General features: G+C 31.1%; 4 protein-coding genes across 4 annotated transcripts in view; 3 read left to right on the forward strand and 1 right to left on the reverse strand.

Annotated features, from left to right (window-relative positions):
* Nucleotides 1–191: 191 nt before the first annotated feature.
* Nucleotides 192–10,704, forward strand: LOC108907873 (transient receptor potential cation channel subfamily V member 5). The gene is made up of 17 exons (XM_023454183.1): nt 192–282; nt 5,258–5,340; nt 5,395–5,490; nt 6,305–6,392; nt 6,472–6,648; nt 6,698–6,887; nt 6,951–7,104; nt 7,181–7,331; nt 7,386–7,489; nt 7,543–7,794; nt 7,905–8,096; nt 9,030–9,181; nt 9,239–9,348; nt 9,402–9,583; nt 10,199–10,315; nt 10,368–10,493; nt 10,555–10,704. The coding sequence occupies exons 1-17, from the start codon at nt 192–194 to the stop codon at nt 10,690–10,692; spliced, it is 2,403 nt and encodes an 800-aa protein (XP_023309951.1). The 3' UTR covers nt 10,693–10,704.
* A 3,819-nt stretch (nt 10,705–14,523) lies between these two features.
* LOC108907870 (13 kDa deflagellation-inducible protein-like) lies at nt 14,524–15,219 on the forward strand. Its single transcript, XM_018711693.2, has 3 exons — nt 14,524–14,749; nt 14,801–15,000; nt 15,057–15,219. The coding sequence occupies exons 1-3, from the start codon at nt 14,686–14,688 to the stop codon at nt 15,186–15,188; spliced, it is 396 nt and encodes a 131-aa protein (XP_018567209.1). The 5' UTR covers nt 14,524–14,685; the 3' UTR covers nt 15,189–15,219.
* Nucleotides 15,220–15,265: 46 nt separating this feature from the next.
* On the reverse strand, nt 15,266–16,592 carry LOC108907869 (beta-1,3-galactosyltransferase brn). Its single transcript, XM_018711692.1, has 2 exons — nt 16,571–16,592; nt 15,266–16,477 (listed from the first exon to the last, which is right to left on the reverse strand). Exon 2 carries the CDS (start codon nt 16,422–16,424, stop codon nt 15,354–15,356), a length of 1,071 nt encoding a protein of 356 aa, XP_018567208.1. The 5' UTR covers nt 16,425–16,477; nt 16,571–16,592; the 3' UTR covers nt 15,266–15,353.
* Nucleotides 16,593–18,392: 1,800 nt separating this feature from the next.
* The window catches only part of LOC108907875 (retinoic acid receptor RXR), a 99,220-nt gene continuing 92,534 nt past the window's right edge, over nt 18,393–25,078 (forward strand). Inside the window, exon 1 of the mRNA XM_023454176.1 lies at nt 18,393–18,420. Within this exon, the coding sequence (XP_023309944.1) occupies nt 18,402–18,420 (19 nt within the window). The 5' untranslated portion in view covers nt 18,393–18,401. The remainder of the gene's footprint in view (nt 18,421–25,078) is intronic.

Here is a 25,078-nt window from a genome sequence, read left to right on the forward strand (position 1 = left end):
GCTTTACAACAAATAGTGTATTTAATTAAAAAACTTATAATTTAAAATGTTTTTCCACCAGAAAGTGGTCTTTATCTGGAAGAAAATTAGCAAATCTGTGATGTCTAAACTTTTAAGACGTAACAAATCAATTAATTAAACAACCGCAATTGTAAATTTTTTGAAGGGTGACTAAGTTTATGTAAATCGTGATGGGTAATACCGAAAGCAATGTTACTAGTGGCGTTAAGAAGCAGGCAGGGGCTTCTATGCAACCTATCTACAAGTTATGCGATTTAAAAGGTAAAAAATTGTCAATTATATTTTTGTCTTGCAGTACTAAAAATGGTAAGTAAGTATTATGTGAAATGTATTCTGTGGAGCACGTATTTTGAGAATTGAGAAGTTTTTTGAACCTATCCATATTTTAAAGATAAACGTTACAGAAAGTTGTGGTTCGTCACTCTAGAGGTTGGAAAAAAAGATGATTTTAGAGAATTTTCAAGGAAAAATCGATACGAAATACATTGTTAGGAACATAAACATAAAAACACACCACAGAAATGAGACAACCCCCAAATCCAAAGCCAAAGGCTTGTGCGGAAGGGGGCTACACTTGAAAAAACGTGGACAAACACCCATTATCCATCGACATTGCCAGTGCCGACACCGGGGATCGAACCCGGACCAGAGTAGGAAGCCTAGCCGAGAAATGCTTGCCACCGCACTCTCGACCGACTGCGCTACCGTGGCGACAAAAAGGCTTTATTGTACATATTTTCAGGTAGTATTGTGAATTTTTCTTAATGATTTGTATTCAAAGTGGCTGCAAAATGACACCTTTTACTCGGAGGGCTGTATGGCCGGAAAGATCTCTTATTGATAAATGGTCGTGGAACAAAAAAACAAAAATTTTCTGATGTTATATACTTAAGGGGATTATAACACACCATCATATTTTTGAAAATTCATATTTTTGTTACTATTTGTCGGATTCGTTTCAAATTTGTAGTAATGATATAGAATTGTATAATCTAGGGCTGTGTGCATGCACATTTGAATATGTTTCATGAAACCGGAGAAAAAGAAAAAAAAAATCACAAAATATAAAGGTTTTGCAAAACCCATTCACATGCATCTAGAAAATGTAATTTACCATACTGTGTTAAAATTTAAATTGTTTACCTGCTGTCGTTTGTGTATAATAAATTTTCAAAATTCATGGAATTTTGTATCTGTAAAATGCTGCGATCTATTGGTACCGCTATGAACTACGGTATTCTTATGACCGGTACAGTCCCTGCTGCAAGTATACATTAATGTTGAAATTCATTTATATAATATTATTCGCATAGTTAAGCTCCTGGTGAAAAGAACTTTTTAAAATTTTGTGGTATACAGGGTGGAATAGATACAAAGTACAAAATTTAAGGAGATGAAAGTAAAAATAGTAAAAAAATTCCTATAAAATTTCATCCTCCGGAGCACCGTTATTGCGATATGGTCCTCCAACGGGGTCTTATCCTTTGGATATTTTTTAAAATAATTTTCTTTCTGATTAAGATATGGAATGAAAATTGTAGGTAGTAATTATACCATAAGAGCCTTTAACTATCATAAGTTTCATCAAAATCGGTTATAAATAAGAATAGTTTTCTAACTATCCTTAACGGAAATTTTTCGAATTTTTTTATTCCTTTAAATTATCAAGCAAATAAATTATTTTTTAATGAATTAAGACTTTTTTTGAAGAAAAAATGTATCTACCTTTTTTTCGAATTCTGCTTAGTTTGGTCAGAAATAATTATTTTTTAAATATTGTATGGCTCCGAACAATAACTTTTTTTTTAACATTTTCACATAGTAGGTACCTATCTTTCATTGTGACAGTTTCATAGTAATGATACTAATGATTATCTTTTTCGCGTGCTATCATTTAAATCCTTACGTTTCTTTATTTTCTTACTTGTGATCTTTGTGCTTGACTTTGCATTTCATTCGATTTTTTTACAACCATGTATCATCATGAGTTGAAAAATCCTAAAATTACTTCGTCTAAATGATGCGGTATGATACGATTATTACCTACAATTTTCATTCCATTATCTTCAGAAAGAAAGTATTTTAAAAAATATCCCAATTATATGTAGGGGTAATTAACGGTGCTCCGGAGGACCAATGTTTATACGAACTTTTTTGTATTATTTTTGGCTCTACTTTCAACTCCTTAAATTTTGTACCAACTTTTCCAAACACCCCAAACACCCTGTATAATACTTATTAACTAGAAAAGAAAACTAATATTACAAATAAACTATATTTACCTTGTATTTTTGCATTTAAACAATCTGCTGTTCACATAAATTTATTATACAGGGTGATTCACAACTTATCCAAAAAAATTTGGGAATAGATGCGCCATGAGAAATGGAGTCAATATTGTAAAAAAAAATTTTGTAAAATCCTTATAGTTTCTGAGAAAAAAATTATTGAAGTTATAGCACATTAAACCACTACATAGCTGAACAACTGTAGTCTCTAGCATCATTCGCCACGTGGCCTCATCGACTCCGAATACTGAATTCGGATTTTGCAATCGTCGTTGCGATATTTACCTGTTATCTGTGGTTTTTATAATACGTTTTTAGTAGTTGGTGTCAAAAATGGGTAGTTAGTGTCAAAAATGGTTTGCGTGTACTCGGAGTTGATGGATATCGTTTTAATTTATGGTGAAGCGTTTGTGTTATGGTGAAACAAGACATCATTTGTGTTAGTTCGTAGAAAGTGAGTAAGACGGACCCAAATGTGTTTACACGTGAGTGGATAAAATTTTGAACAATTGCTGTTGCAGCATCGGGTATGTCAAATGATTTTATTATTTAAAAACACAAATTAATTTTATTAATAATTAATAAAGGCAAAAGCATTTGAATTTGCCGATATAAAATAGGTGCGATAAAATTCTATTTACATATTTCTTTCCTTGCGAAAGTTTTTGTCCGTTTTTATCACGCCGCCATACCGGTCGCATTGTGCGAGGTCAGGTTTTACAGTGGACCAGTTTCCAGTGCCGTGCAGAAGTGTATTTTTAAATCAATTTCGAACTGACCTTTTTGATTTTTTCTTTACAAAATTGTATTTGTAAGGGTCCCCTGTATATCCAGAATTTTTTTTTGGATAAGTTCTGAATCACCCTGTATAGGTATACAATTAATTTTAATATGCAAAATTATTCCCACATTTTTTTATTCTACAGTTCATCTTGTCAGTCAAAAACAAATTTCTGTGCACAGCTTGCATTGTTCGATTAGAGAAGAATTATTTTCCATTCAAACACAAAAAAAAATGCTTTAAATTGAACAAACTATGGCGGAATAATTGAACGAAGCATGGGCTCTATTAAATTCAATTGCAATTTACACTGACGTCTAATCTCAATGTTTGGGGGTGCTATTATCCCCTTAAAGTTAGGGAACATGCAAGGGAAATTAAAAATAATAATGATAATAATAATCTTTATTGACCAACAGATAAACTCCATTTACAGGACAAATAACTAAAATCAAAAAACGAAATGAGTTATATCAAAATAGTTACATGTCCTTACTAAATCTTAGATTTATAGCTCTAATTTGATTTGATATCGTATTAAAATTATGACACGTAATATACACTGGAGACATCGTAAGACAATTAGAACTTGCTCTAGCACAGAAAAATGTGCGATTTCCACGAGCATTCTAATTTATTATGAAATAAATCAAATAAAATTTTGATACTATATAGAACTCTACGAAACTGCAGAGAAGCAAAATTGAATCTATTAAGTAAAATAGTATGATTATAACCTCTTTCAGGATAAAAGCCGTCTACTTTAAGTGATAAAAATTTTAAAAATCTTTGGATATTTTCAAGTGAAAGCTTTAGGTAGTCATAGCTCGGATACCACACTATTGAACAGTATGCCAGTAAAAATTATAGATACTCTTCAAGGCAGTTTCACTAGAAAATGACTGACAGTTGCGTATGATACAGTCTAGCATCATTAATGCAGACACAGTGATCTTGTCAATGTGTTTAGTAAATGTTAGCCATGAGTCAAACTAGACACCTAAGTCATTAATAGACTCCACCCTATCAAGTACTTCCGAATTTAGCGCGTAATAAAATGTTATTGGATGCAATTTGCGAGTATAAGTTACAACCTTGCATTTAATTGCAGACAGTTATAAGTACACCACTTGTCTAATAGTTGTAGTTGACTTTGCAACTCCTGACAGTGTTCAGTAACTGATACTTCACAAAACAACTTCAAGTCATCAGCAAATAACAGTTTTTTACAACTAAGCTCAGAAGACAGATGATTAATAAAGTACAAGAAAAACAGGGGCCCCAAATTTAACCCTTGAGGAACACCCGAGGTTGCTGTAAAAATATGAGAACTGTGTCCAAAATACGTAACATATTGCTTTCTTTCAAGAAGATATGACTCGGTTACATAAATTACAACTGGAGTATGAATGGAGTTAATAGGCATAAGTTAGACACCGTGGATCGCCCCTGCATGTTTTTGTAGCTAGATAAATACCATTGTAAATGGCTATTTCAAATATTTTCGAAAAATTACAAAGTGCTGAAATAGGGTGATAATTCTTGACCTCAGTTTTTATACCAGTTTTAAAAATTGGACACGCTCCCGATATCTTCGAAATGTCAGGAAATGTAGATGTTAAGTTCTATATAATAGAAATAATGGTTAATTTAGTGAACATTAAAAAAAATATATCGAAAAAAGACGAACAATTTTGCATTACATTGTTAATAACAATGATGATTGTTAATCAATCGAAAATCCTTTACAATGTTCCCTGAATTATAGTATTGTAAAGCTCTATAGAAAATTTCGTCGATTCATTGAAAACTTTTTGAGTTATGATTCCGGCCAATTAAAAAAAGTGGTTACTAGAAAAACGCTTTTAAAGCTTTTGTAGCCATTCAGCATAAAGAATTCGTTATATGTATACCTTCAATCAGTGATGCCTGCTCCGTATAATTGCCTTCTGTATTGATATTTTCTTCATCTTCGTTTTGGCATGATCTGAGACTCAATCTGGTTTCTAGAATAGCAAAGTATTAGGCGCGGGCGCAATCTCACGAGTTACAATAAGCATTTGATTTTTTTCAAAATTCTAGAGTGGCTTTACCCTTTCAGCTGTTGCACAACACGAATATATTGTTTGAGAGGCTTAGTATAAAAGCATTTGTTTACCACTTTTAGGTGGTGGACTACTTGTTGAATTAATGAAACGAGCAACTCAGAACAAACAGTTTGCAGAAATAGACCATGCAATTAAAACAAAAGTAAGTGCATACTTCAATTTTTCAAAAAATAAAAGGAATAAATATTGGTTTTAGGTGGAGCAGTTTTTATATAACAAAGGGGCTGGGAGATATATTCCCATATCAGACCTAGTCCTGCTTAGAAACAAAGAAAGACCTAGACATAAACTTGTAAGTTATGTTTTTAAATGTTCACTTCAGTAAATTTTTTATTATACAGGGTATTTCTGTATATATGCCCTTACTTGAGGAGGTTGTTCGTCAGAGTTTAGATCGAAAAGCACTAACGAACCACGTCTAAAGTCATTTTTGGTATCCATAATGTTAAAAGCTTGTTAAAGAATATATCTTATTTATTCAGAACACAAATTTGTCAACCATTTAAGGAGATAATAAAAAACTTACTAAAAACCCTAGAATACCTAATACCTAGAATACCTAAATTTATTTATAAGAAAATAGTATCTTTCCCTTTATTTGAGAAACAATTTATTTTCGAGTTTCTTTTTAAAATTTATTTTAAGATTGTGTAAGTTGTGTGAGAAGTAGTAACGTCACTAAGGAATTTAAAAGTAATTTAATTGTATTAAAAATATTAACATATTTCATTTTATTGCAAGTAAAAGGTAGACATTAGCTTATATCTGTATCGTCAAAATGATTTCGGTAGCAGTTTTGTTAAAATACATTTATCAGTGAAAAGTGCAACATATTCTGGTTTATCATACATTAGAGTGCAAGTTAAAACAGACCCTCTTATAATTTTGTAATCCATGGGGTTTTTGATTGGTTCTCGTATTAGCAGTATCGTACTGTTGAAGGCTCCAAAGGCTGCTATGAGTTATTCCAATTCGCAAAAGAAAATGTTGGATTCGGAGATCTTGATAGACTATTTTAACATCAATAAATAATAATAATATTAAACAGCCTCCTGATGTTATGACATAAACTTAGAAAATGCACTGCAAAAAATGTTCATTTATAGTTACCATCTTTAAAAGCAATGGAGAACCCTGATGAGTATGAGATTAAGGATGAAGGTCCTGAAATTACGGAAGAAGAATATAAAAAGAGTAAGATAATTCTTTGCATTTCATCCCCCTTGTGTAAAATTTTAACTAATACAAGCTGCCAAATTATCTATATTTGTAGATCCTCATCTCTACAGACACGTATGTTGGAAACTAAAAGATAGAGGAGCAGTTGGAGAAACAATATTACATCTTTGTCTTCTTAATGCCACTTCGTTACATGCTGATATTGCCAAGCGCCTGTTGAGATTCTACCCAAAGCTAATAAATGATATTTATATTTCCGATGAATATTACGGTAGATAATTTCAGAACTTACAATGACTGTATCTAATAACTTTATTTAGGAGAAAATGTCCTGCATATTGCTATCGTAAATGAAGACCCATCGATGGTGAAGTTTCTACTGGATGCAAACGTCAACTTCCAAGAACGTTGTTTTGGGAATTTTATGTGTCCTGAGGACCAGAAATCTTCAAGGACGGATTGTGTGGACCACGAGTGGGTTAATGTTTATCCAGAGACAAATTATGAAGGGTAATAAGTTTATTACCTTATTACGTTTTTATCAGTTTAATGAATACTAAATTCTTTTTCTAGTTATGTGTACTGGGGAGAATATCCTTTAACTTTTGCAGCTTGTTTAGGTCAAGAAGAATGCTTTAGACTGATGTTATCAAGAGGGGCAGATCCTGATGCACAAGATACTAACGGCAATACCGTTCTACATTTACTTGTTATATACCAAAAACTAGTAAGTTTCTTAGAATTTATATGACATTATTAATTTAGCTGTAAACCCGATGTGGACATTTGTTGTATTATTTTAGGAGTTCTTTGATACTGCTTATGAAGTTGGATCAAGCCTATCGATTAGAAACGTTTTAAATTTGACACCACTAACTTTAGCTGCAAAATTAGCTAGAATTGATATGTTCTTCCATATTTTAAATTTAGAAAGAGAAATATATTGGCAAATAGGTAAAATTTCTGAACAATAATCGGTTAGTTTATGAATATATGAAAATATTTCAGGTAGCATAACGTGTGCGGCTTATCCTCTATCTCAAATAGATACTATCGATATGGAAACAGGTCACATTAGTAAAACGTCAGCTTTAAATTTGGTAGTTTTTGGAGTAAGCACGATATTGTCCAGCTATTGCTATTTTTTTATATTGATAAATTTCAGGATAAAGACGAACACTTGGAACTTATGGATGGTGTATTAATTGATTTGTTAAATGCTAAATGGAATACATTTGTAAAATTCAAGTTTTATCGTCAATTTTTCACTTTTGCTTTTTACTTTTTAATATCCCTTGTAGCGTTTACCTTAAGGCCCGGACCACCAGTAAATACTGCTAAAGCAGCAAATGCCACAAATGCAACTCTTTCTCATGTGGCAAACAAAACCAACTTAAAAAATATTTCTGTAGAAATCATAAATTTACTTAATGATACACATATACCTATAACCCATAAAGGTATTACCAATAAAGTTAAGTTTTTTAAGTCATTTTAATTATATGTTTATTAGAAAATGATGATGACGATGATGAATATGATGTGGAGGAGTGGTGGGACAACTTACAAGAAGAATGTCGGTTAATGCAATTAGAAACACCTGAAGCAAAAATTAGGTTGGCTGCTGAAGTAGCCATAACAATCGGAGCTTTTCTGTATTTAGGAGCCGCTATTCGAGAAGCTAGATTTTTAGGAACCAGGATGTTTTTTGAGAACCTTGTTAGTGAATAGAATTAGTTTTACTTTGTTCTCAAATAGCACTATTAAATCAATATTAATCATTTAATTACACAGGGTGTCTGGAAGAGAGTGATCATGTTTCAAAGGTAGCTTCTTTGGATGAAAATGATATTTGAATGAAATATTGCAACCAGATGTTTGGGGTAGCTGAAAATGAACAAACATAGGTTTTTTTCTTAATTAAAGCGTAGAATTTGCTAATACCTGAAACGGTACATTGTTTTTTGCATATTATTATTTTTTGGTAGAGACTTGCAAAAAAACATATATTTTATGTATTCTTACTTTTTTACTTTAAACAAAATAAATTTCAGAGAAAAACAAACATCAATATTCGTTGTAGTTATCAATTATGGTGAGCTCAGTATTTAGAGGAATTCTAATTAAATTTCGCCCTTTTGCTAAAATTGTCTATGTTAAATAGTTTTTAATAATTTGGACTCAAATATCAACACATACTGAAATAGAGTTTTTTAAATGTTATTTCGCAGAACCATATTTCATTAGACGTTGACATTCGATTAGATGCAGATAGAAATTAGTCTAAATCTTAAAAAGTAATTAATAAATATAACTACAAATTTAGCAAAAAGGTAAGGTTAAAAATTAAACAAAAATATCGTTAAACACTTCTGTAGGTAATAATGGCAACAGAAAATTGAAATTCATTTTACTCTGGTACAATGTATTTTAACGACATAAAGTATACGTTTCTTGCGGTATGTCTCAAAATCTCTACCAACAAAAGAAATAATACAAAAAACAAAAGACTGTTTCAGGTATTTTTAGAGACCTCTATACTTTAGGTAAGAATTAAGCATATTGTCATATAATTATTTAAAGTTGACATTGTACTTTTGCATGAAATGTAAAAATTAAGCAACTAATCTTAAAAAAAGCTACTCATTTTAGAGGACGTCTCCATCTCGAGTAATGTTCTTGTTTTCCTGTATTTTGATGCTTATTATACCTTGGCTAAGACTTGCTTGTGAGGATGAAATTGAGGATACCGTAGCCGTCATGGTTATGTTGACAACTGCTCCATATTTTTTATTCTTCTGCAGGCAAATATTATAGAAAAATATTCTTACTCAGACATTGGTTTATGTACTGCTTTTCAGGGGTTTCAAAACTGTAGGTCCATTTGTTGTTATGATATACAGAATGGTTATGGGTGATTTAATCAGATTTGCTTCTATTTATTTAGTATTTGTAATGGGCTTCTCCCAAGGTAAAGAAGTAAAGTTATATTATTTTAAATATACTCAAAATTTTTTTTTTTAGCGTTTTACATCATATTTTTGTCATTCGATAATCCATTAACACCTGAAGACGTGGATGATTCAGCAACGAATCCGATGTCAACACCAATTGAATCTATTATGGCTATGTTTCTGATGTCCATGACTAATTTTGGAGAATATTATAACGCTTTTGCTCGCACAGAACACGAATATGAAGCCAAGGTAAGGGTTCTTGCCACAAAAGCAATTTGTATTCTTTGTACAAGGTATTTCAAAATATCTCTGAGGATGCTTAAGGTAGACTGATAAAACTCCAGAAATTCGACGCAACAAGATATCCCCCTAAAAAGTTAGTAAATGAATGGGACTATTTAGACATATTTTTTAAAAGGAAAAAATTTAATCGAAAAAAAATTATACGAGTATTTCAACCCCTTACAAAAATATTTCAGGGTTGAAAAAATTTCAAAAAGTTAGTTTTTTTGACAGATAGTGTTCACCAAGTTTGGTTTCTTTAGATTGATATACATGGGAGATAAAAAATAAAAACAATATATTTTTTTAATTTTTGAAGGGGCGTAACTTTTCAGGAAAGAATTTTTTTCAAAAAATTTTATACCAAAGACCCCTGTTCATTTTTATCAGAGAATCGCCCCTTACATTTTTTCGGTGTTATTTAGAAACACCCTATATATTAAACATTTTCAACACTGTGTATCTTGAAAACGAAATGTTTCCAAATATTTACTTATAGGACTTTTTTCTTATTTTGATCACTTGAATGCAAATTTTTAGTTTGGTCAATTAATCGTGAAACACCTTGTATATTGTTTGCAGATCCTTTTTGTTATATTCATGGCAATTGTGGCGATCCTGCTTATTAATATGTTAATCGCTATGATGGGAAACACTTATCAAAAAATTGCCGAAACTCGAAATGAATGGCAAAGACAGGTATAGAAAAAAAAGTAATATCTTCAATAACACATATGATTTAAATTTCTAGTGGGCAAGAATAGTTTTAGTTGTAGAAAGAGGTGTTAGTCCTCCTGAAAGACTAAGGCAGTTAATGGTATACTCTCAACCGATGTCTGACGGAACAAGAGCTTTAGTCTTGCGTTTAAACCAATCGGTAGAAATACCTACATAGACCCTTTTTAGACATGTGTTTTTGCTCATTTTTAATGTTGTAGGATGAAGATAAAGAAGAAATGAAAGAAATTTTGGAAATGAAAAGAAGACATGAGAGAAATATAAAGAAGCGAAAGGAAAAACTTCAAGAAAATTTAAACTTAAATGCACCCGTTCCACCACACATGAAATTAAAATAGATCAAGTATAAATTAAAAATGCTATCTGGCAAATCTGTGTAATTTATAAAAAAAAAATAGTATCTAATATATTTCTGTTAGTATTATTAGAATTACCAGTTTGAATACGATTTTTTTTCTTGAAGTGCTTTATCAAACATTGGTTACTATTGGTAGGTAGTTTACTAGTTAACTATTTAAACTGTGTTGATAAAAAAATATTGATTTTACACTATTATTATAGACCGATCAAAATAACTCATTTAGAGGGGAAAAAAAAGAAAATTGTTATCTGGACCTTTATAAGTGGAAATGGTAAAGGGGCTTATAATAAACGAAAAAAAAAATAAATGCGTAAGCAGGGGCGGCGGAGGGTTAATTTGGGGGGTTGAAAAGTTATGAAAAATTGTATCATTGGGATTTCTGGCGAAAGTTGACGTCAAACAAAAAAGTATCCAATACAAAAGTTGTAGATCATGCAAAAATCTACAACTTTTGTAGAAGTTATTTTTTAACATAACCTCAATATTTCCGAGAAAAATGCGAAAAACAGTTTTTTTTCTGATTTTTCGTTTTTTATTTCTCATTTCCGCAAAAATAATTTAATTTTGACGAAACTTTTTTGACAAAAAAATGAAGTTTTTGAGATTAATTTTTTTGGGCTGAAACACTTTTTTTTCAAAGAAAAATTCTACTTAAAAAAATCATCGTACAGAGTTCTGCCGGTAATAATTTTTTTCGTTTTGACATATACTTTGTGATGAAATAAAAAAATCTGTGATAACAGTTCAAAAACATGCTCAAAAATGCAAAAAAAAAATAAAAAATGACGCAACAATGAATTTTTCAGTAATTGTTGATAATTTTTTTAAATTTAAAAAAAATAAAAACTGACTACACCATTCAATTGTACGGAAAAAATACAAAAAAAACTGTCTCATTGTTTGACCCAAAACTATTTTTGTACAGTATTGCTGTAAACATAAGTCGAATAGTGAATAAATAAAATAAATAATATTTTTTTTCCGTAGGATTGATTAGTGTAATTTTTTTAAAGTTTGATGAATTCATAGATATACAGTGTGTCCAAAATAAGGATGGAATACCATTAGAATCTAGGAAACTAAAAATTTTTTAATTTTTTCTGGCTTTATTTGAAAACGAATTTTAAAATAAATTCCATATTACAATGCCACTTTTTTCGCTCTATACAATGGCGTCAACATTTTTGCAATCCGACGTTTCATCTTCGAGGGGCCATCATAGTTAATTTTTTTAAATACGTCGCTGCTATTTTTATAATAAAATCTAGTCATTTTTAATTCTGAATTAGAGGATATTACTATTGTAATTGCATAAAAAGTTTTTAGCTTGTTTTAGCTATATTTTAAAAATTTTTCTGAGTACGGCTCTGAATGCTTTCAAAATATCTATTGGATGAAGTCATAACAGTATAAAAGTCAATACCGCACAAAATATCCTACAATTTTTTACTACTGTTAGCAATAGTAATTAGAAATAATAAAATATTTCATAAATTCGTATTATTTTTGTATTAGGTACTTACAACTTTTTAAATTATGGATTAAAAAATTTTTTTGGATATTTTGTGCTGTATTGACTTTTATTCTCTCCTCTCTCGGATTTCGCGTCAACAGTACACTTTGCAGTTAATACTTATTTGTATTGCTGAAATCTCAAATTATCCGGAGATAATTTATCATTTATGCATTTGTAATTCGACTTAGATATTTCTAGCAATACTGTACAAAAATAAAGTTTTGTGTCAAACAATGAGACGTTTTTTTTTCCGTAGAATTGAGTGGTGTAATCAGTTTTTGAATATTTTTTAATTTAAACAAATTATCAACAATAACTGAAAAATTCTTTGTTGCAAGTCATTTTCTATTTTTTTGCATTTTTGAGCATGTTTTTGAACTGTTATCACAGATTTTTTTATTTCACCAAAAAGTATGTCAAAACGAAAAAAATTATTACCGGCAGAACTCTGTACGATAATTTTTTTAAGTAGAATTTTTCTTTGAAAAAAAAGTGTTTCAGGCCGAAAAAAGTGAATATCTCAAAAACTTCATTTTTTTATCTCAAAAAATTTGAGGTTATTTAAGACGGAGAAAGGTATACTTTCACCAAGTTTCGTCAAAATTAAATTATTTTTGCGGAAATGAGAAATAATAAACGAAAAATCAGAAAAAAACCTGTTGTATTTTTCTCGGAAGTTTTGAGGTAATGTTACAAAGTGACCTCTACAAAAGTTGTAAATTTTTGCATGATCTATTGATCTACAACTTTTGTATTAGATTGTCGAGGAATATGATCGATGGGACCGACCATATTGACATGGGCCCTCGGTGGAGACATCGGAAGTTCGAATCGAGCCCCACGTTGGGCGCCATGTCGAGGAATATGATCGTAATGATCGGCCACGACGGCATGGGTCCTTGGTGGAGACCTCGGGAGTTCTAATCGAGCTCCACGCTGGGCGCCATGTCGCGATATATGACCGTTTGTGCCTAATATTTGAGAATTGTGCGGGGAATTTGTAACATGGGCTCGCCGCGAAGACGTCGAAGCAGGACTTCGAGCCCCACGTCGAGCGCCATGTCGTGAAGTATGATCTGAATGTTGTGTTTGGTCGGCATGGGTCCTCAGTGGAGGCATCGGGAGTTCTAATCGAGCTCCACGTTGGAAACCATGTCGCAACCTGTGATCTGGGATGTTAGTTCCCTTGACCGGGTTCCGCGGCAGGAACGCACGGAGTTCACGGGGATCGTCGCTATCGACGCCCGGTCGCACTATATTCTCTGACGATTGGAATCTGTGGTGGATATGACCTACAGACGTGGTGTCTAGGACACGAGCTCGCGGGGGAGATCTCGACGAAGAAGGTCGAGCTCCGCGTTGAGCGTCGTGTCGGGTTAGACTTTCTTGATATGGACCACTTAGGCGATGATCGTATGTTCGGGGGAAATCATGAGAATGGACGGGCGACGTACAAGTATTGTTTTGATAAAAAAGGNAACTTAAATCAGCTGTTTTAGCTGTATACTTTAGGTTATATTTTTATTTTGTTTGTTTTCAAAATTTTAAATTAAAATGTACAATAATAATCCATAATAATAATTAAAGTGAGCCAATTCCAAGCTGCTCCCGAGTTTAGCGACGAATTTTTATTACAGTGTATCTCCAATTACAGACCACTATGATAAATCTGACAGATTATAAAATTGAAAAAAAATGTTGGGCTCACTGAAACGAGCTTCACGAAGAAAATTTTCATAAAATTCATGATTTCTCCGGGCCGTTAGAATTGGTCTTACTCCCCCAAGACCCAGAAGTCTTTTAATGGAGTTTTTTTGCTCGAATTGCTATAATAGCTGTCTTTTTAAGTAACAACAACAACAGCATTGTTACCTGTAAAAGAGGGGATAACAAGTTTCCCATTCTTCCATCGTGGTTAATCAACATAATGGTTAAACTAATTTCAAAATTCCATAAAATTAAAATTATGTTGACATTTTATTAAAACAATCATATTGCGCATATCCCGTAACCGGCACGGAAGTCGGCACGGACGTCAAAGTTTGCAGCTTGCGAGGTTTCACGCGCACTTCAACTCGTTTGCCAGCTCCAGATTTTATTCTGAACGGCTACATTGAAATGCGAAAGGTAAGCACGCGTGGCCAAGTCAGACTTCGCTGGACTTCGCCCGCGAATTGATTGTGAATGGGGTTTAAATAAAACAAAAAACACTAGAATTCATAATGAGTAAAGGCAAGTTCGATATTAACATCTAGATGCTCTAGATGTATCTCTTTGTCTTTTCATCTTATACAATTAGAAAAGAACAAAACACATCTGGAGCGTCTAGACGTTAATACCGAACTTACCTTAATTACCCAAAATCACAGCAAAATTTTGAAATCAGTCAACAAGGTAAAGTTATAATCGCAGATTTTATAACTGTGTAAAATATTTGTAGAACTAGTTTCGTAAATGCGAAATAAAATGACTGAACATGGTGCTGCACTACAGACTTATAATCAAGAATTAGTAAAATGTAAATAAGATATTTAAGCGGTTGATATTTTACTTGTAACCTCAATTTTAGGTTTAGAAGATTTAAAGTTTAAGAGAAATGAAATTGTTGATGTAATATACAAAGAAGAAGCTGAAAAGGTAATTTTAGAAAAAAAAATAGAAGCACTACAAAATAGGTTAACACTGTTAAATAAAAGTTTAGAACATCATAAATACATGTATGAAAGTTATGATAAAACAATTAAGGAAACTGAAGATGGTTTTAAAAAGGTATGTAAATCAATATATACAACACTAATAAAGGCAAAGTTTAGCTGAATTTTTAGATTTTGGAAAGCAGTCAAGCCCTCTTACATTTAGCTCAACACGAAGCTAATAAATTAGATTGTAATACAAATTCTAAAAAAGAAATTATTCCACAATACAATAACAGTAATGTATATGATGCTATTTACTAACAGTCCTTATATTATTTAAAACTAATTTATTATTGTTTAAATTTTTCTTATATGAATTTTATATTAAAAAAAATTAACAAACTTTAAATGTTTTATTTCAACAATACATACAACTTAAGAAATACTACAAATTCTACCTATCGGAAAAAAATACAAGATAAATATTCATGCATTTCCTAAACTGTTTTGTTCTGCCCATATCGTGACTAATTCTTCTGGATCACCATACCCATGAGAAGCTATCGTATATTCAAAATTAAGTTTGTTATATGCCTTCCGGTAAAAATGAAATTCATCGCAATGCAGTGGTTCAATTTTAGCTTTATATGCTAATAAGCCAACATAAATGTCATCAAATCTAAAATGTTGAGTGTAGAAACTAGAGTAGTACATGTCTGTCAAAGCAGATCTTGATAAAATAAATGCTCCGGCAGTTACATAAGGTGGCCACATGTGGTACGGATATTCTTGTAAAGAAACGTACCACTTACTGAAATAATTTCTAAGGGGAGCTGACTTGAAAACGTAACCAGTATATAATTTTACGTCATCTGATTGTCTACTATATCTTGCTAATGAGCTTTCCACATTTGCCATAGGTTCTTTGAGATATTGAGGATATTTTGTTGGAAAACGTAAAAACCTCAAAACGTTTTTAGTTGAAATATAATAATCATCATCAGCAAACAAATAAAATTTTGAGTCAGGACAAAATTTTATGACCCACTGCATACCCATCATTGTCTTATATGTATTATTATAATACGTGTCCGAAAAATTTGCTTGAACAATATCAGAAAACTTACGATTCTCTTCATCAATTAACTTCTGTAGTGACTCAGACTCCCTTAATCCAATCAAAAATACTGTTCTTATTTCAATATCAGCAAATCTGCGTTCATACCCCCAAGATTTACGTATAATTATTCTGCGATAAAAATTGTGTGGATCAGATTTGATCAAATACACTAATCGTAAATTTTGAACATCAGTACATTTTTTACTGCAGTTCTTATAGTACTGAAAATGATACGAGTTTATAGGCTTCATATCCGGTGTAACATCTTTTTTTAATTTTTGTATAAACATTTCTATATCACCATCATATGGATAATGAAAATCGTTGTAGAAGTCACTTTCGAATGCATGGTGAAATATTCCAAAGAGATACAAAAGTGAAAGTATAATTAAAATAATTAAAGCACGTTTTAGTCTTCTATGAGTTGAATAAATCATATTTTATCGATATATTCCACTCTTGACGGTGATCACTGTGACACATTGCTTAACTAGATTAAAATTAAAAGTTATTTTTAGTACCTATAACCTACAGAGCCTACTAAATACGTAGGTAATTAAAAAATTACAATATAATGATATACCTAATGGTTAATACTGTTGCCGTTGAACTTTTTCTTACTAGTCTAGATTAATAAACATTAAGTTTATTATCAACATTATTTATTATAAGTAAACATGAATAAATAAAGGCTTCCTAACCTCAAATAATTGAGTGTGTTCCTCAGACTAATTATTTATTTCTCTGAGGTGTGTTCCAAATTCATGTTTAATTTCCATGGATTTCCAGATTCCAATGACGTTCTTTAATTTGTTATTGTCATCCAAGATCGCTAAAAAAAAAGCTTGATCGTCATCCACAAAATTTACGTTCAATTATAGTGAAAATAATATACCTATGGTAGAAATAACAAATAACTAGGACAACTAAATTATTTATATATCTTTCATGACTTTTTTATTTGCCTAACCAAATAAAAAAAATATGACGCCTATATATTTTCAAAAAAGTAATTATTGTAATGGGCATCTTGGCATTGCACCTAGCCAATTTGTAAAAAACATCTCTAGCTAATCTAGTGAAATCTGAATGGGGAAATTTTCCAGTTTATAAGCTAATAAAGTACCTATATATAGGTCAGTGTTTTAAAAAATATATATTAACACGGCTTATTATTTTTACTTTGGTATTATACGTAATAAATGACGGTTCAATATAATTAATTTTAATTAGGTTTAGGTAGGTATACAGGATTTTTCAGTATTGATCGCTCAGATGTAAGATTTGAATTCGGGTGGCGAAAATGGGTAATAAAAAAAGTTCTAAAAGAAATGTCTGGAGCCGCATTGTTTTCAAGATAAGTAAGGTACCTACATACTCTGAATGCGTTTTATATCAATTAGGTATCAAATGATGAAACTTGCGTAAATGATTTATGTGATTAAGTTAAAAATCTGCCGAATTCATAAAGGTATAGGTAGGTACACATCTATAAAGAATGATGGACCAAATCCTACCTAGGTCTGTAAAATCCTCAAACAACATAAACGAGAGATCCTGTAATAGGTTATTGTAGTCCTAGATAAATGATACTAATTGTAGTAAGTACTCGATTCATATTTGATTGTACAATGTATGTACTTGAAAATAAACAGGATTAGGAATGCTCATAGCTTTACGTACTTGTACCGTACTTACCTATATAATAAAAACATTATTATAGATATCTATTTAGAAAAAAACATGTGTTTGAAGTCTCGAATCATCAGAAAAATATGAATAAGAGAAAATAAAAATAAATTTTTTATATCATTTATATCATTTCAGAATTAAGTTTTTTTTTTAAGTAGGTACCTACTTACCATCGAAATTAATCCCACGTACCTATGTACATATAAATTGAAATTAATAAAGCAATGATAAATTCATTTCTACGGTGTACTGTGTACATGAAGGTAAAGGTTTACTACTTTTACTAGTACTAGTAACAGAAGTAACAGAACTTGTCTAAGTAAATAATTACTCCTACTTACATTAGTTACAAATGTTATAATCGTATCAGTAAAATTCTTATAAAAATTATTTTGTTTAGCATGTGCTGCCATCTATAAGGCAGACCAGGAATATTTCCCTGGGTGTTGTGACATTGTTTATAAAATCTGATACATTTTACTGGCTGTAGTGCAATAACTTTTACATATTAGAGGCTTGTTTGGAGTTATATCAATTTTCGCTGTGTAAGTAAACTTTGACCATTAATAGTTCCACAAAATCTACAACAAAATATGCCATGTATTCGGCCATGTTTACCGTATTGAAAGTAGGCTGTGTGTTTATTTGTACTTTTTGAGTGAAAACTTTTCTTTGTGGTTCTCAAAAGAGGCTGTGTCTTTTCTGAGTTTTCTGGCATAACTATGGACACCACGGATAGAGGTAAGTGACAAATTTATGTTAATATTCCTGTTAAAAAGTAATGTCTAATGTCATAAACCGAAAGGGCAATGGCAAAGTCAGGGTCGACCTATTTGGTTCAGTGACCGCATTTCCCAACATCGAGACCACGGTGCCTTTAAATTGATATAATTAAGTCAGTCTCAATCCATTATTTGCATTATCGATCGTCAAAACATTGTTTTTGCGGTAATATTAAAACGAAGATAAAGCCCACGATGTAGCGTATAGCCGTATATTTTTCAATTGAATTTTATTTTTGATTATTAAGTTTTTTGGTTTTTATTTGAAGATGATTTGTACTCATTCGATGCTTCTCTATAAGAAAAATGTTAGTTATATAAAAATACAAGGAATGTGACAAATTACTGGTTTTGTGAAGTTTTCTATAACCTTCAAGGGCTTTTATGTCTCGCTTAAGACGATAGGTGTCGCCAGTGTATAAATTTAAATTATTGAACAGATAGTGTCTGAACATATTTCATTTGGTTTTAGATTTATTTTGTACTGCCATATTTTTAAATATGGCAGTTTAGTGTAATTAATTAGGTTTCTAAATAAAAAATAATAAATGACTGCTAAAATAAAAATAATGCGTCTATTGAAAAATGTAATGAATACAATGGCTACAGTGGCTTTTTTAATTTTATTTGTCTTTGGATTTCCATGATAAAGCGACTTATTTTTCCTTTCGTTTTCCAATTTATGTACTTGTCTAGATTCCATATGACTAAAATATGTACATATTTCTCTAGATTGTGCTTATTATTTAAATACAAAGTATTAAACAAAATAAAATGATGGTAACTAAGCGCGTTCACCAAAAATTTGAAAATTATAGATACTACAGTACTACAGTGTTGCTGTATGCTGTAATAAGTTACCACCTACCTATTACAGTGGCTGCCACATTGATTATATGACTGATATTACTAAGGACTGATTACGAGTGTATTGTGTATATACCTACATCTATACCCCTATTTAAGACCAGTGCCCATTTCAGTTTAATTAGGTAAATTATGTTTTAAACAGTGGTGTAACTTGTAACCTACATAAGCATATCTCAAATCATAAATAAACGGGATAATCTTAACCATTTCATTTTCTACATTGTGCTTTTTTACATCATCACTGATCATTTTTTATTTAATGTGTTTAACACCACTTCCAGGTTGTTTTGAACGTTGATAAAAATAAAGCTGAGTATTAACAATTTATCTGCATCTGACATGAATTTTTATCAATTTGGTGTACTACGGGATTTTAATTACAACTGGAATTGCACTATATTTTAAAATAAAGTCCAAAAACAGTCATGATTGAAAAAATAGGAAACATATTTGTCTATTAATTTATTATAAGAAATTCAACTAGAACCTCATGATGGGGTGAACTACCTAAGAAAGAATGCTCTTGCAACACTATCGCAGAAGAGCCAAATTTGGTACATGATTTAGGTTTATAACTGCTCTTCTTTGACTATTATTTAAAGTTAATTTAAGCACTACAAGGTGTTCATTGGGGATGACACCCCTAACACATCTTTTTTTCATTGACCGAATTGAAAAATAATAATATTAATTCACAGCAGAATTTAATTTTAAAAATTTTTTTCCTCTTGTTAAATTTTGAAAAAGTTTATGGTTTTCAAGAAAAACCGTATTAACTGAAACAAGATTTTAACAGTGTTTATTAGAAAATAATTGAAAAGTCAGTAGTAGGCAATGAATTTATCTTTCAATCTTGGCAGTTAGTAATAAAATTATTTTATTTCAACAATTGCCTCTGATTGTTGTTGAAAAAATATCAGTTATTATTTTTATTATTTATTTGTGTTTTTTACTTAATACAATATTTGCTTATTTAAAAACTACCTATAGGTACTTGTTTTCTTTTTATATAATTAGGAGAGAAGTGAAGTAAAATTTATTTGGCTAATTGTCAAATTCGAAATATAAAGCCTACTACTGACTTTTTATTATTTTCTAATAAACACTTGTGAAATCTTGTGTCAGTTTTTAAAATTTAACAAGAGTAATTTTTTTTTAATTTAAAATTAAATTCTGCCATGAATTAATATTATTTTTCAATTCTGTCAATGAAAAAAAAGTTCGGTACAATTTTAGGGGTGAGTCACTCCCAATGAACACCTTGTAGTGCTTCAATTAGCTTTAAATCATAGTCAAAGAAGACCAGTAATAAACCTAAATCATGTACCAAATTTGGTTCTTCTACGGTAAAGTGTTGCAGAGATTTTTTTCAAAATTTAAGGCCCCACTTTGGGGGCTAATAACTCCTCAGGGGTGCAATTTTGTATATGGATAAGTTTGGTTAAAATCAATACTAATAATCTAATATTAATCCAATTTTTTTTTCATTAACACCATTACTAATAAGAAGAATTGTAGATAGAGGAGTAGTAGTAGGAATATTTTGGACACCTCTACATGCACGTGCCCTGTGTCGGTTCTTATGCGGGACACCCTGTATATCTAAATAAAGTCAATATAAAAAATAAATGTCGAAAAATTACAGTGTTTTATTTTTTTCTATTATTTTTAATGGTGGTGCTTTTTTATTTGAGCTTTTTTCATATGTTTTAATTAGAATAGTTTTATCATTATTTTCCTATAAAGTTTTTTTTGGTAATACTTGCTGATTTTGAATATATTTTTAATTAGCGCGATTAGAATTGTTAAAAGTTCCACATGTTTTTCTAATGTTTTTTTTATTTCAGCAAGATTAAACTTTTTTGTTATCCTCCTCCTAAATATTTACGCTTGTTTGATATTTAGACAAGCAAAAATTATTATTAGGAAAGTTTTTTTTTTAAAGTTATGAACAAAAGTCTTCCGTATTTAGTGTAAACTGTTTAATAGCTATTGTATAATTTTTAAATAATAATGTTTTATTAAATATTTACGTTAGAGACATTAATAACAAACTTAGGAAATGGTGATTGAAAAATGGAAACTCTTATACATAGCTTATATCTTCTCAAACTGAAAAACCAGGAAATACCAAGGATTTTTTATTTTATTTACAGTAACAACTTTTTTTATCTATATACTAAATTTTAGTATAAACTTTGTTAATTTTTTTATTTAATTTGCCAAAGACGTGAATTTTTCTTTAACATTTCGATAACACATGCTTCCAAATCTGTCAACTTGGTTTGTACAAGCCTGACAAGCCAAGTCGGTCTGCTTGGATGATTGTTTGTCGTCTCTAGATTTAATATTCATATTTTGCAGTATCCATCCTTCGTGTATCGTAAATTTTATTTGTCTTGTCAAAATATCAATTTCAATAAACAGAAGGTTTTTGAATCCTGCTGCGTGCAGTTACAAAAACCTGCAAGCAGAAGCGAATCCTAAATCATGTCTCGTGTAACATAATCGTCACTCCTAAAATGTCGGTTTTTCCGCCCCCTGGGCTGGAACGGAGCGCGAGTATAGCAGGAAAGAAGGGTGTGTACTATTAGTCTACGACGGGACCTTGACACGCAAGCCAGGACGTGCCAAGGTCAAGGTCAGTGCAACCGACTCGATACTGCAACTAGGTCAGATGCGCTCCGCCGTCGAACTAGCAGCGGGCTCGTAACAATGCACCAGGAATGGGTTCTTTTATTTTTGATGCCTTTGTCCGAAGTGTTTTGTGATGCAGAATACTGCCGTGCGAGATAAAGAGGGTTTCCTGTTATGTCTAATCGGCATGAGAACCAGAGTTGTGGTTGTAAGACACAATGAAGAATGTAATTGCAAATTTGGGGCTTATAAAATTTGCATTGTATCGCGTATGGCGGCAAAGATTCGTTTCGATTTAAGGGTATTAAGGACCGCTATTTGTGAGGGTATTTGACAGTGTTGGGTTGGCACAGACCACTTATTTCTGATTTTGACTAGGATGGACTCATTTCTCATTCTGGTTAAAGTTCGTGTTGAAATGGTATGAACCTTCATGGTTTTTTTGACAACAAACATAATTTTTCTCTGCTTTCGTTCTGTCGGCTAAGGGTTGTTTTTACGAAATTATTTTTACCTTATCAAAAATCACAAAATTTATATCGGTATATTTTTATTTATCCTCTTTGCCGTAAACATTTTAATTTTTTTCGCAGATAGCGAATATACAGGGTGAGTCATTAATAATGGTACACAGCTTAATGGCAGATTGTTAACGTCAACATATACCGATTGAGCCAAACATGCTCTAATCAATTGTTGCTCCTTTTCGTTCTACCGGGTGTTAAAAGTTGAAAAATATTTTCGATTTTTTGCTATATTTTATGTGTGTATGTATGAACCGATTGTGTTGAAAATTTGTAGTTTACGTTTTTTGAGGTGGCAAATACGAATACGCAAACAGTGTTGGGGTCACGTCCAGGGGGCGCTGGTTGTACTGTCCTATCAATGTAAAAATATGTCTAACTTTTTATATTTTACAATTTTGAATTTTTTATCTAGAAATTATTGAACTATGTTCAATTCTAAATAAAAAAGGTATACTTGTTACAAATCGATAAACTCGACTGCTTTCGAGATACAGACGTTTAATGTTTTTGAAATTCAGCAGGAATTAAATTAGAAAATTAGCAAGTCTTAACATACCAAGCCTCAATTAGGAATTAAGACAAACATTACAGGAAATGAAAATTTTATTATATCTTAACAAAGTATTAATCAGAAAATATTCTCAATGAGCATATCATAATATTCGCGATTGTTAAATAAATGCTTCATTTTCAAAAGAAAACAGCACAGCAATCACTACAACAATGTATTCATTACAAACTGACTACATATATTTATTTCAGCAGTTCCAAAACTGTTTTAAATACATTTTTTAATTGGCTTTTTTCTTTATGACCTTAAACTTCCGATACAAGTTTGTGACATCAGTTGTTAACTCAATTTTTGCTCCTTTTTTACCTCTTTAAATTTTTTACATAAGTTCATCAACACCATGCTCTAAGCTTAAAGGCAAAGTTTTTGAGGTTAAATTTACTACAAGAGACGTAATTTGCACGTGCTCGGTTTGACTTTTCGTTTTTGGTCATGTTATATGTTGTGTTGAACTCAGTGTTAGATGTTCTGCAGTATGTTCTGAAAAATACTCAGATTTCTCTAAAAAGTGAATTCATAGAAAGTCTTTAATTTACCGTATGAAAAAAAAGTAATAATAAATAAAGTTGGAATTAAGAGAACCATGAAACTTTGCAATAACATTCATTAATCAAAAAGGTTTGTGACTATATTAAAAACATTTACTTTAACTTAATAAATTGAACCACGAATAATCTTTTTAAATTAAAGTATTGAAGACGAAGCACAAGGCTGACTGGGTATTAAAATAAATTAAATATTAAATTTATTAAAATAAATATAAATATTATTCTAAGGGGTCTGTTTTCGGAAACAATGTTTTGAGATCAGTTGGATCATTTATGTTTCTTGATTTTAAGGGAATGGAAGTATGTGATTCTTTTTGAATGCATGAAGTGTAATCAGTCGATGCACAGATGGAAAATAATATGTATAAATATTTCAGATATTTGATACTTAGAAATGACAGTTAAAAATGAGCATGGGGAGGAAGGAGACTGAGTTTTGTATTAGTTTGCTTATAACAATTATTGTATTCCGTGATCCAATTTGTATTTGCTAAATTATTTGATAGATTAACGTTTGTAAGTTCAACATCATAAATAAAACTAAATTGAATCTGTACGTATATTGAAAAATTGAAAATATACTAACCCTGGGTTTGGGACTCCAAATTTCGTTATAATAGTCTCTGTCTGCCTTTAGGTATTATTTTTCTTATGCGTTTTAAAAGCAATGTTATAGTTGTGTTGTATAATCTAAGCTGAGAATAACAAATAGCACGCTCATTTTTTTGTCGCGCGCGCCATTTATACTGTGTACTTGGGATTTCTAAAATCATTACCATCGATCTGTGACGGCGCTTGTTCTCAAGGCGAACAACAACCCATCATAACTTTTGCTTCTTGAAAAACACTGTCCGTATCGCTTCTATCCTAAAGATACAATACTACAAAATGCGTCTCTTTTGCACGATTTTGTTTTGCGTTGGATTTTATTAGTATGTGCAGTGTGCACCGACTTCTCAACTTTAGATTTTCTTGCAGCTATAATTAAAACTGATTAAGACAGTTTATTACTATAAACCTTGCCCTACGTCGAACGATACGTACAATTAAAAAAAAGCAACTTATGAGTTTGTTTATATTTGTAGGTAGGTACATATTAATATATTTTTGACAAATTTGGTGTATATAGTGGTTTATTCCTCGTCTCTTCTATTTCGAAACTATAAAAACTGGTTTTATAGTTGCCGAAAATAATTGTTATTTGAGAAGCGAAATAGTGACTATTTAAATTATGTAAATAATGTATAGCTGAGAACACGACAAATAAAATCCTTTCTATTAATTTCGCATTCTTTGCTCTTTATATTCGCGAATAGTTGTTCGTGATAAAATCAAGCGCAAAGCAGTAACTGACGCCTGCTGACTGCCAATATGTCCGTAGCATGTGTTTAGAATATAAATATTGCCTGCACGTGTCAAAATATTCATGTTTTTTAGGCAGGTGTGATTTGCATTAATTTCTTT

Source organism: Anoplophora glabripennis, unplaced genomic scaffold (assembly GCF_000390285.2).
Source record: "Anoplophora glabripennis isolate ALB-LARVAE unplaced genomic scaffold, Agla_2.0 scaffold213, whole genome shotgun sequence".
Lineage (NCBI taxonomy): Eukaryota > Metazoa > Arthropoda > Insecta > Coleoptera > Cerambycidae > Anoplophora > Anoplophora glabripennis.

What these genes read in the sequence shown, in the direction of transcription:
- LOC108907873 (XM_023454183.1), top strand. Translation starts at nt 192, where the DNA reads ATGGGTAATACCGAAAGCAATGTTACTAGTGGCGTTAAGAAGCAGGCA. An exon ending in GGAAGAAGAATATAAAAAGA is followed by an intron (nt 6,393 to 6,471) that starts GTAAGATAATTC and finishes CTATATTTGTAG; the next exon opens with ATCCTCATCTCTACAGACAC. An exon ending in TATTTTTTATTCTTCTGCAG is followed by an intron (nt 9,182 to 9,238) that starts GCAAATATTATA and finishes ACTGCTTTTCAG; the next exon opens with GGGTTTCAAAACTGTAGGTC.
- LOC108907870 (XM_018711693.2), top strand. Translation starts at nt 14,686, where the DNA reads ATGCGAAATAAAATGACTGAACATGGTGCTGCACTACAGACTTATAAT. An exon ending in TAATCAAGAATTAGTAAAAT is followed by an intron (nt 14,750 to 14,800) that starts GTAAATAAGATA and finishes CCTCAATTTTAG; the next exon opens with GTTTAGAAGATTTAAAGTTT. An exon ending in CTGAAGATGGTTTTAAAAAG is followed by an intron (nt 15,001 to 15,056) that starts GTATGTAAATCA and finishes CTGAATTTTTAG; the next exon opens with ATTTTGGAAAGCAGTCAAGC.
- LOC108907869 (XM_018711692.1), bottom strand. Translation starts at nt 16,424, where the DNA reads ATGATTTATTCAACTCATAGAAGACTAAAACGTGCTTTAATTATTTTA.